The sequence below is a fragment of the Maylandia zebra genome, linkage group LG8, assembly GCF_041146795.1.
Source record: "Maylandia zebra isolate NMK-2024a linkage group LG8, Mzebra_GT3a, whole genome shotgun sequence".
Lineage (NCBI taxonomy): Eukaryota > Metazoa > Chordata > Actinopteri > Cichliformes > Cichlidae > Maylandia > Maylandia zebra.
The window spans coordinates 17148874-17161258 of record NC_135174.1 but is presented as its reverse complement, the minus strand read 5'-3'; the positions used below and the strand labels follow the sequence as shown (position 1 = coordinate 17161258).

The window sequence follows — 12385 nt, the reverse complement described above, 5'->3', positions numbered from 1 at the left end:
GCTTTGTGATCACAGCACTCAGTACCAAATGCTGCAGTTTCCAATCCTCAGAAGAACACAGGGATGTGGATATAGGCCGCGCTACAATGGCCTCATCTGAGCTGTTTACAGAGACGTTTCATTTGCTTTGATGATATGGATGCAGGCACACTTTGACAGTTAATGCTATTCAGTCACACGACATGTAAGCCTGCCATCTTTTCAAAGAAGTTTATTTTCCTTAGAAGCTATTACACGGATTGTTGATCCTCATACTTGTTGCCTGTTACCTGAGATGATTGGTACCAAATCTGAATAACAGTGTTGGAGCTGCACATTATGTTACAATGCAAGATATAGCACTGTGCAAAAGTCTTGAGCCACCCTTTTCTTTGTATTTTTGCGTGGGAAATGGTACATAATTGCAGTGATTAAAACTTGCAAACATGCATGGAAATGAAGCACAAACAGGCAAACGCAAGGCTTTCTAGCTTCTTTCAGGAGTCTTCAAAAATAGTTCTCCAGGCTTGTTGAAGGAAATTCAAAGCTCTTCTTTGGATGTTGGCTGCCTTTTGTTCTGTTCTCTGTCAAGATGTTCCCACTGCTGCAGTATTATTGAGGTCTGGGCTCTGGCCAGATCAGTCTATGACTGATAGTGCTCCATTGTGTGCTCTTTCTTTTCAGGTATACTTGAACTTCACTGGGAATATGTTTTGAATCATTTTCATGCTAAAATATAAAGCCGTTTCCAATCAGATGCTTTCCAGATGGTATTACACGCTGGATTGAAATGTAATTATTTTTCAATCAGTTTTGACAAGATCGGCAACGCCACTGGCTGAAATTTAGCCCCAAACCACCACAGAGCCTCCACCATGTTTTAAAGATGGTTGTAGACACTCAATGTTCTGGATCTCCTCCATTTATACTGGTTAAATAGTTCTAATACTGTTTTATGACTTGTCAAACTGCATTAGCGTTCACATTTTCCATAGATTCAACAAAAGAAAGGGAAGCAAATTATCTATTTTTGCAACTAGCTGCAAATAGTTTTTTGCCAAGTTGTTATGTGTGGACAAAATGCTGATTCACCCCTTGAGTCAGGTGCCTTTTTTATGCTTGAATGAATTTATAGGTCAGTGTTGTGGCTAGACAAAAAAACCACCACTTTCATAAAATTACAAGAAAATCTGGCTCATTAAAAGAGAAATAGAAAGAAATCGGGGTGACTCAATACTTTTAAACACAACTGTTGTGCATAAGTTTTAACATATTTATTTAAACCCTCATTATTTTTGGTTTAGCGTGATGGATTTTCCATATTCTGCATCAAAAGCACAGAATACAGAATGTACAGAGATTAAAAGAGCCTATGTTAGGGTAGAAAACGGTGAATGGCGAGCTTGTCTCTATATACCGAGGAAGGGTTTTTTTTATGTGTGGCTGACTGCGATGCCACCTTTAGTGAAAGCCCCACTGTGGCAGCAGTTATTCTGTTTTAATGGACCAGTGCTGTGTCAAAGAGGAAAGTTTTTTTACAAAAAAAGGTTGTCATATGTGGCTGCGGGGATGGTACCATCTCCCTCTGGTGTTTTATTCTCCGCAGTGTCGTGCAGGTGCCTCATGAAGGGCAGCTGACAGTCAATCATCTGTTCAGCTTGCTCTCAAAGTAGGCCGAGGCAGGGGAGAACTAGACTGTGATGGATGATGTTGAGATGCTTTCAGCTATTGACCTGAAAGTGGACCACAACGTGAGCTATCAGGAGAACTGCACCATAAACATGTGTCAATATGGCCTATCAATACTGCTGAAAATGGTTACCTGTGTCTCATTGGTTTATAATTAGGCTGGATTATATGCAAACTGATTCATTTGTAATGCAGATTGCCTCTGTTGAGCTGAGATTTTGTTAAATGTCACAATACGATTCTAAAACAGCTGTAACGTAATCTTTAACCAACTTAGCATTAATACGTTAGTGCGTCTGAACCTTCTGTAATTAGCATTAAGCACATTTAAGGCTGACAGGATTTGTTGTTTTGCACAAGCAAACGTTATCCTTTAATACACGTCACCAAAGGCATTAGCAATATCTTGCCTTGCAGTCAATGGAAATGTCTGCAATAGAAGATATTTGTTTAAAACCCATAAATATCATCCAACGTTTGCACTAGTGGAAAATCCAGAAGATCTTATCAACATTTTTGAAACATGGTTTGTTGCAGAGAGCTTCTCTGTGAAAAATAGTTAGGACAGTCTTCTTCAAAAAAGACAGGTGATTGACTGAACCATCTGCGCAATAGCCCCACCATGGACTAAACTCAAACAGCAGATCAACAAGCCACAGGACAACCAAGGAACATCAATGAGGGGAAGAAAACAACAGATTCGGAAGACCTTGAAAGCTTTGAAAGCTAGCAAGATTTCTTAAAGAAAATATGCATATAAAGGACTCCTAAAGATACTTAACAAATACTTTGTTAGGTGATTACATATAAGATCCATTATTAAAGGTAAACCAGACCTTTAGTTGACCTTATACACCCCATAGTTCCTCATAGGACTCCCATTTCACCGACTTCAGTGCGCCTTTGATTGCATGCAGTAGTTGACAAACTTAGTAAGATGGATTCTCTGGTGATTATGAATCTCGTGTGAATCCAGATCTCTTGTAAGGTAAATCAACTTAAGTAGAATTAATCCTTTGAGGACTACCATTGCAGAATGAGAAGGGCAAAAACGGATCGTTGAATGAAACGGATGAACCAGAATTGGTTTGTAAAAATGCTGCAACCTCAGTGGTGTGGAATTGGTTTAGCTTTCGTCCGTCAGATACACACCAAAGCACAATTTTTGGTAGAGCATGCAAGTAGGCCGTCGTTATTACCGTGTTTTTCAGAAAATACGGCACACTTAAAATCCTTTGATTTTCTGAAAAAGCGACAGTGCCCCTTATAATCCGGTGTATGAATTCTGGTTGTGCTTACTGACCTTGAACCGATTTTATGTGATACACGGCGCTCGAAAATCTGTCAAAAAATGTTTTAGTATGACTTTGATAAGCTATGAAGCCGCACCGCTTGATGGATTGTCGGAGCATTACAGGTATCGTAGGCAGGAGCCTCGCGGAGTGATACGTACTGTGCTTCAACGTATTGTGTTTGTATAACCTCTTTTTAAGTTTTGTGGATATTATACATGGTTATGCTGAGGATATGTCGGCCAATTTTCACTGGAAATGGTTAAACTGTCAGCAAGGAATTTGCATTAAAAAACAGCTGCTTGTTTAAGTGAAAATACATTGATAGGTTTTTTGGTTTTGTTTTTTTGCACTAATAAAGTTGCAGAGTTGTAAATTATTTTGTCCCGTGTTAATTATATCATCAGTTATATCGTTATCGCAAATTTTCAATTTATATATCGTGATAAATATTTTTGCCCATATTGCCCTGTCATACTCAGCCTATTCGTGGGTATGCTGCCTTTGATGGCAGCTGGGAATTTCTGACTCCAGAACTGAGATTTTTCAGCCCTGATTTCCATGATTTAAGTCATTCAGCCAAGAATAATTGGCATTACAATGCTGGTTAAATATGAACTTAAAACCTTGTGCCATGTGTTATCTAGCACATCAGCGCCAAAAGCAATTAAATCTTTATTTTGTTCACCTGATATAATATTTGACAAAGGATGTATTGAGCTTGTTTTTCCTGCTCTTCTGCTCCTGCAGTTAAATGAACTACACGCCTGTTGATTGCAGAAAAAAAGCTCAAGGCAACCATCGTTCATCAAATGTTTAGAGGGCAAAAATCATTTCGATTCGTAACTTCGCACTTGCGTGTCCTATTGAATGCGGTAATATGTACGAGTTGCTTTGATGAAAACAGTGGACTCCTGCTGACACAAGTCAATTGCTGTTTTCACTTAAATTCAGTTGATTACAATGATTCCTTTGTCATGATGGTATTATGAGAAAATTGTAGTAAGAAGCCTAATCAATGTGCTGAAAGCCGCCACGTGTGGCTTGTACATGTTGAGTAGGGGACATAATCAGTATCCATAGTGAATATCAGAAGTGCTATGTGGGTGTTTCCTGCTGGTTTAGTAGAAAATGGTGTTTACTCTGAAAATGTGGCATACTTTTTCCATTTTTTTAACTCACCTCAGGTTCTTTGTCACATGCCATCCCCCTCTGTTTTCCTGCCGTTTCTCTCTCTCTGCGATATGTCCGGTAAAGGCATTAACAGAGGGAGGAAGTGGTTTAAATAAGTACTGGATTACCCTACCAACCAGGCTTACCCATTTAACATCAGGGGGTTGCACAGTCTTGTTGAATTGTGGAGATAAGCAGCTGCCTTTCCGTTTTAAAAGGTTCAACTTTTATCATTCAGTAATTACAACAGCCCCAAAAAAAATCATGTTTTCATGTTTTTTCCAGTTAATCCTAATTAAAAAAAAATCAGCACGCTAATAGCCAACAAAACGGACAATATTTAGCTGTATTCATATCAACTTTTTACAACATCAGTCGATATAAAAGCCAGCAAACACTAGAGCCAACATTGTGTATGCTTTTTGTTCCACAGCCACGGACATCAGCAAATTACTGTAGCAGAGCGTTTTTTTGTTGTTGTTTTTTTCAGTGTTCCAGTGGTTTATCAATTATTAAGCAGTCATCCACTGGACTGCATGAAAGAAAAGGAATCAGGGAGTTCAGTTTAATGACTGGCAAGAAAATCCTAAAGTTTGAACATCTTGATTACTATTTCAATAACAAGAAGAATCAAACAATGCAGCACTTCATACACAAGCCATTTTTGTGCTGCGCCAAATTATTCAAGAGCCAAAATCAAGCTGTGAGAGCGTGTGGTGCTGATTTTTGTTTAATGGTTCAATACAAAAAAAAGTTATTTACACGACAATAATAATATGTTTCAGCTCTTTTCAGTGGTTCAGATTAACTAGCACAATCAACTGACATATTGATCACAGAGGATTTGCTGGTAAGCAACGATCAGGGTAGCCACGGTGTCTTAAAGAAATTCATAATAACATCAAAATAATTGAGTGTATTTTGTGATTACATATTCATTGGGATCTGTTTGTCTTTGCATGATGTGCTCACACATCAGATTGCATTATGGCTCGGTGTACCTTGGATTTAATACCATTGCTTCATTACTGCAGACATCCAGGGATCTGCTTTGAGGCAGACCACCTACTGCCCACAGACCAATTTAAAAACTGTGTGCCTAAACAGGAAGCTCAGTCTCTAAAGGCAGCTGCTTCTATCATTAACAGCAGTAGAATATCAGTATGTAAGCTAGAGGTCATTTTCAAGGTGCAGGATAACCCCTAACAATACATGGCATTTATTTGAAGTTCACAGAAAGAAAACACTAAAGCAGTGTTTTCTATATGTTCTGGACGATAAAGGTCTGTATGGAAACTTCGTTAGCATGTTAGCACTTGCTTAACCATGCTAGTGCATGGCTCTTTGGATTAAAATGACACTTTAAAATGTAACATTAAAACTGTAAATTATCCTGTAATTTGCGTTGAATGGCTAAATCAAAAATTATGGAAATAATCAAATTCTACAAGTAGGAGTGACATTGTCTTCTTGGTGATTCCCAGCTTCCAGCATCCATCACTGACAATAAAATGTGTAAACACAGATGTTAATTCAAAAATGATTGTTTAAAATGTTGAATGTTCGGTCCATGAATCCATCCATCCATTTTCTTCCGGGTGAAGCTCGCAGGGGCCACAGGATAAGCAGAGAAGCCCAGACTGGCCTCTCCCCAGCCACCTCCTCCAGCGTATCCGGGGGAACACCAAGGCGGTCCCAGGCCAGCCGAGTGATATAATCTCTCCAGCATGTCCTGGGTCTGCCCAGAGGTGGGATATGCCCAGAACACCTCACTCAAGATGCGCCCAGGAGGCATCCTTGTCAGATGCCTGAACCACCTCAACTGTCTCTTTTCGATGTGGAGGAGCAGCGGCTCTACTCTGAGCCCCTCCCGGATGGCCTAACTCCTCACCCTGTCTCTAAGGGTGAGGCCAGCCACCCTTTGGAGAAAGCTCATTCCCGCCGCATGTATCCGCGATCTAGTTCTTTCAGTCACTAACCAAAGCTCATAACGATAGGTGAGGTTACTCAAAGAAGGCTTCCCTATTGCTGTGTTGAAGAATAAAGGTGGTCGTACCAAATACCAACTTAAAATATTGACATTAAAAACCAGGAGAGACTCAAGACTTTTGCACTGTTTCCTCTCAAGCAGCAAAGGGTTTTTCATTTAAGCATGTATGTAAAAAACTTTTTATATTAATCTTTTAATTCTAAAGCAGCCCTCAAAGTACATGAAAAAGTATGTGTTTAATAGTGTAACACACCTCTCCTAGAATGCACCGCAGTATGTACACAGCCTCTTCTCCGGCACCTGGTTCGAGGCAAAATCTCTGTGAGATTTGTTCAATAAAACCCAGGGAGAAACTAGTCCTGCATCTTTACATTCACAGGCAACAAAAACAGAGCATCATCACACTGCTAACCTCCACATTTTCCTTGGGATTAGACCTTTTCACAGCACATATTGCAGGGAAAGCACGGGTGTATTTTTGTAATATGAAAAAACAGCTGCATTCTTCGTAGGTGAGCCAATTCCAAGAATGAATGAACGAATGCTTGGCATGAAAACCATCTTTCTATGCTACATGTGCACTTTGTGAATGTGAATTAATCTAAGCCCCCTTTTCAACAGGTAGAAGGGAGTGAAAAAAAGAAAGCGTAGGGAATGCATACTAATCTTGAAATTAAAACATTTACACTAAAGATATTTTTTGGAGGGGGGTGGCGTTTCAAGCGCTTTCGCGTTTCCCTTTAAGACACAGCTTGAGATTTCTCCCATAGTTCCTTCCCTCCTCTCTTGCGGGTGTGGGAAGAGTGTGGAGTTTGCATGTTATCTCTGTGCCTGCGTGGGTTCTCTCTGGGTGCTCCGGATTCCTCCCACAATCCAAAGCATGTTAGGTTAATTGGTGATTTTAAATTGGCCATAGGTGCGAATGTGAGGTTGGATGTTTGTCTGTCTGTCTGCATTAGCCCTGAGATAGACTGGCAACCTGTCTGCCGTGTACCGAGCCTTTCAGCCTGAATTAGATAAGCAGATGAAAATGGATGGATGAATGGAAATGATTCCATTCTTATGTAAATTGTATTGCTTATTGATAACTTACGATTCCTTTCACGTGTATCTGATTCATCTGTCTCATAAGCTTCGATACCAGGGTAATTTCCGCGTCGAGTCAATTGAAGGTGGGATTGGATTTTGTTTTTTCCCCTTTCAAGTCTCAAGCACAAAGGTCGATTTACTCCAGACCATTTTTACATCATGAAACCCTAGAAAGGACATCTATAGCTGATACAACAGATGAATTAGTGAACGGTCTTTACCTAATGATTTTGACCCATCTCTTTTGCATGCTGTCTGGTTTCAGGAGTAGTTCGCTCTCACTCAGCCCAGCCCTACAACGGAGAGAGACTAATTACTTCAGGACTCCACCCATTTCCAGAGGGAAACACAAAATACCCACAAATCTTATTGACGGATCCAGAGTGGCGGGGCATGTCTACAAACACTTGCAGGAGGATGAGTCATCGGACATGGAGTCCATAAGAAGGTGAAACTATTTCTTTGTCTCGTTATTAGTTTTGTCATGTTTGTTTGAGCCAGCAAAGAGGAAATTCTCTTCGCCTCCCTCCACGCCGAGGTCAAATAGCCGGTTCAGTGATACAGACCTCTGGACTAACTAAGGTTAAGTCGGAGTGGCAGAGGGATAATTTAGGGAGAAATGAGTTTATGACTGGAAGACTCTCAGTTCAAATCCGTGAACCAGCCTATGAAATGTGATCCAGGGAAATAAATGAGATCTGCAGTGCCCCCCCTACCCCCCTCCTCTTTCAGCTGGGACTGTCACAATTAATTTGGAGAACACACTTGATCCCAAAAGCGCAACAGTATCATGGTGCTGGGAAAGATGTGTGTAATCCTCGCTGCCACTGGGCTGCTGCTGTGAATGAAAATTTGTTTTATCTGCATGTTTTAACAGGGTTAAAAATACAACGGCTGTGCCAAAGCTAATTACCAAATGATGCACGGGTTCACACGAATTTCTAGCTATCCAAAACGGTTTGATTTTGGCTAATGATCAAGCATGGGAAGCATCATAGTTCACATATCAACAAAATGATTAAATTTCTGTAATTTACAAGCTGAGTATAAAGTACATTAGATGACTGCGGCCTCTTAGAACAGGCTACATGTTGAAATGGATTACTTCCAGGCTTTTGCACATCTTGAATTGCCCCCATGCTCCCGCTGATGTCGAGTGAAGCGAGCTGGCCTATTTTGACGGCCATCCCGAGCGAAGCGCAGTTACTGGTGCTGTTTCAGGAGGCATTCGAAGCGAGAGGGACTTTTGGCACAGCCTAGTCTGCAGACTTAAAACACATTTAAAAAGTACAGACTGGTCACGCTTGCTAAAATGTGATGTGATGTGAAATCCTCTCTGACATACTGATTTTTTTATGTTAAAACAAAGCTTTTCGCATTAGTTATAACTTTTCTTTTGCCCTTTTTTCAGGCTGATTGTTGCGTAACGACCACCAAAGACGGAAAATATTTATCACTGAGGTGCTTGTATTCCTCGGTGCATTGATGCATAATGTCAAGCAGCTCCACTGGCATTTCTCCTTCAAAACACTGTAAACATTAAATAAGTGTAGGTTTTATTTACAGATGCAGACAAGAGCATCTTAATCCTGCGTAAGACAGTCCTGTTTAGCATATGACTCAGAAGCAGCCTAATTTGCTGTCACTGTGTGGAACTTGAGCAATAGCACTGTTAACAGAAACGTCTGTCATTAAAGCAGCAGTGTCCCCTGTGCATTTCACACACTTTAAAGTGCCTAGCAATGTTCCTATTAGCATGCCAACCTGATTGAGCATTACAGTAAGTTACACTGCAAGCTGCCAAACTCTTTATGTGACCTATTTCCATAATTTACATTTTTAAACAAAGCTCCACGGAGCTCAGCAATTCTTTCAAATGGTTGTGCAGAAAGATCCTTCAGGAGCAGTTTCCCTCTAAACACACACACACTCACAAACATGCACGCTCGCACTTATAAGGAGTAACGAAACACACTAATAAAGAAGCTGACGAGAATTCTTTTTCACAACGGTGAAATCTGTAAAGCTATAGGCAATTAAAACTGCCGCGCTTTGTCAAATGTTTAGGAGAGGAGCTGAAATAGGAGGGCTTGTCATCTTCTTGGGGATAAAATTGCATTTGTGTAGTAACAATTTAGATCTCATTAGCCACTGATAATTCCCCCACACATCCATCACTCAAATATGGCTTTCGCTGGCCTTCTGGTGGTTGAAATGACCTATTTCTCGACTTACAAGCCACGCAACACCAAGCTTACAGCCCTCTCCTCCTCTTCCTCCTCCTCCTCCAGCCCCCATGTCTCCCGTGTTGCCATGGATACACCCTCTCATCTCTGGAAATGAGAGACGGGAGGTGGAAAGGAGAGTGAGAGAACGCGAGAGGGGAAAGTGAGGAAAGGAGGAGGAGGACTGAGCCGAGAAGTAAAGATGGAGGCACCGAGTCCGGCGCGGTGGAAAGTGCTAATAAAGAGGCGAGAACCACAAACAGACGCGAGAGCACTCTTCTACGTTTTCCGTTTTGTGACAACAAATCCCCACAGAGTATTGTCAGTTTCATCATCTGGTGTCAAAACATATTTACCCATCACGGTTAGCGGAGGAATTGAAAGCAAATTTGCTATTGGAGTTATTTTTAGGTTTTGTTTTGATCTGTCGGATTTACCTCCAGCTTGCTTTTGCCCTTCTAATACCAAGGGTGGGGGAGGAGGGTGGGGTGGTAATTCAATTTTTTAAACTTGGTTACGCTGCCAACAATCTTTCAAGGCTGACAATAACACTGGATGCGATTCTAAATGGGAGTCGAGGCTTCAGTAACAACTTTAACAAACATACACAAACTTGTCCACTTGACTCCAGATAAGTTTCCCCTCTCTGCCGTGTTACTGTCATGGCCGACGATAATGCCTTTCAAGCTTATCTGCTTCCGCTCTCTACGTTTGAAGGAGGATGCATCATCATGCAAATGCACCTGCTGAGACTTACTCCCCCGTTCAACCCTGCTTAATGTTACATCGTGGGCCCATCTGATTAGTTGCTTGCTGTGTGAAAACTACAATAAAATGAAATTAGAAGCCGTGTGAAGCCGTGTATTGTTTCTACATACAACAGTCACACAGGGCGGGTCAGGAATCCACCTGCTGTACTGCTAAAGCCTTAAATCTCTGATAAGGCTGTGATGAGCAGAGGGATTTCTCAGTTAAACATTCATGCAGCAACAGTAGACGCCGCTCATGCCAAGGATTATACATAATTACACGTAGATTATGAAACAACAATACCTAAATAGTGATCATTTTGTTTGGTACAAGATATTTTTGTGCCGGTGTGAAATGATACGGTGAAGCCTTGACAGACTGGCATCTTTCTAAAACACAACGAATGTCATCTTGGTGTTCTAAATATGGAAGGTAACTTCGTATTCTCTATTGCTCGGGCTTTTCTATTCATTTAAAATTAGGAAAGTGTCTAAGATGAAAAGGTCAAATTATAAATGACTTCCTCACCCTGACATTTCCATCCTTTTCTCTTTGCCCAAAGGTGTGATTCTGCCGGCGGAAGGGTCGGCGCCCTCCTGAGCAGGACCTCACTCTCTCACTTCACAGCCAGGAAAGGATGGACTGAGGTTCCCTGCACCCGCCTCGATAAAGGTACGACCTTCCTGCCACCCTCCCTCCGCACCCGATCTGTGCCCATCATCCCTTCGCTCCAAACGTGTGACCTTGAGGCCGGCCACCCGGTCACGAGTGACCGGAACCAAGCGGGGCTCTTCAAGTGGCACCCCGTGCTGGCTGGAAAGACGGGCCTTCCCGTTAGCAATCCTCCCTCTCCCCCTGAAAGCGTCGTGCTGGCGACCAGTGTCATGCCCAGCAGCGTTAGCCCCCCCGCCGCCGCCGCTTCTCTCCTGGGGTTGGAGAAGAATCTCGGCTCTCCTCAAACACCCTGCTCCTTTGAAATTACAGTGGAACTCGCGCAGGAGTTAAAACAGAAAAGCCTTTGCAGCCCCATGAAAAGGTCTGGGTCTCACAGTGAGATCCACCACGGTGGCACAAACACTCTTGAGAAGACGGCACGGGAGTCAGAGGGGAAAAGTGTCCAGTATTCCCCCAGAGTTCTGCACACAGGCAGCGGGACCAGAGGATGGAAGGCAGCAGGCCAAAGAGGAACCCGGGGACAGTGCCAAGGTCAGACATCTCTTGTGTACGGAGGAGCAGACTTGGCCACCAAAGGACCCATCTGCAGAGGAATTGGAAACACTTATGCCAAGCCCTCTGCGAGCTGATTGGATTAACTCTGTAAAGAGAAGACACCGTTTCCAATAAATGTATACCTTTGCTGGTGGCTCAGTATGGCTAGCAGGTGGGACCATCTGTGTGGCCACATGGACCAATAACAGATGGCCATCAGTTTTCGAAAGAACACGAACAGATTGAATTCCCGAGGGGGGAAAAATATTGACACAAAAGACATCGAATTACAAAAGGAAAAGAGACAAACAAACACACATTGTGAATAAATGTGACTCAAAAGGAAAACAAAACCATGACTTGAGTGGGAGCTTGACTTAAACAGTGTATTGAAAAAAATGCCACTATTACAAGGAGCTTCTACTTAGAAACCAAAATAGTGTGTTATCTCTATGTTGTTTCTCTATTGTAAAGAAATGAAATTATATATGTCATATAATATATGTCATATAGACATATATATATTTGACATACAATTGTGACAAAATAAAGACTAAGATAACAGTGTTAATTATGGGCTTTATTCATCTTAATCCATTTTCGTGACTTAATCGGCATTCTGAAATAAATCTGGACAAATATCGAAGTCGAGTCGAACGATTACAAGTAACGACAAAGCTGTCAGGAGATCGTTGCATTTGTTGGAAATACATCAGATTTCAAACATACGAGTTCTCTTTGCTGCACTTTCTACTGTATGTGAAACTGTAGTTGCAAATAAGCAGGTAGTTGAAAATAAACAGGGTATCACCAGAAAATGCAGGAAGCACCAAAAACAAGATTCTTTATAAGTAAAGCAGTGCACCATGTTTGGCTGCTTTAGTAAGCCATCGTGCAGCCTTCTGGTCTCTTGCTGATGGGATTTTGCCAGACTAAAAATGGCAACACTTGCTGTTGTTTTTAAAGTTTGTAGTTGTTAACTTGGGAGC

General features: G+C 41.6%; 1 protein-coding gene across 1 annotated transcript in view; it reads left to right on the top strand.

Moving 5' to 3' along the window:
* The window catches only part of nrg3b (neuregulin 3b), a 205207-nt gene extending 193240 nt beyond the window's left edge, over nt 1–11967 (top strand). Inside the window, exons 8-9 of the mRNA XM_076887505.1 lie at nt 7478–7660; nt 10750–11967. Of these exons, the coding sequence (XP_076743620.1) occupies nt 7478–7660; nt 10750–11491 (925 nt within the window). The 3' untranslated portion in view covers nt 11492–11967. The remainder of the gene's footprint in view (nt 1–7477; nt 7661–10749) is intronic.
* The last annotated feature ends 418 nt before the right edge of the window (nt 11968–12385 follow it).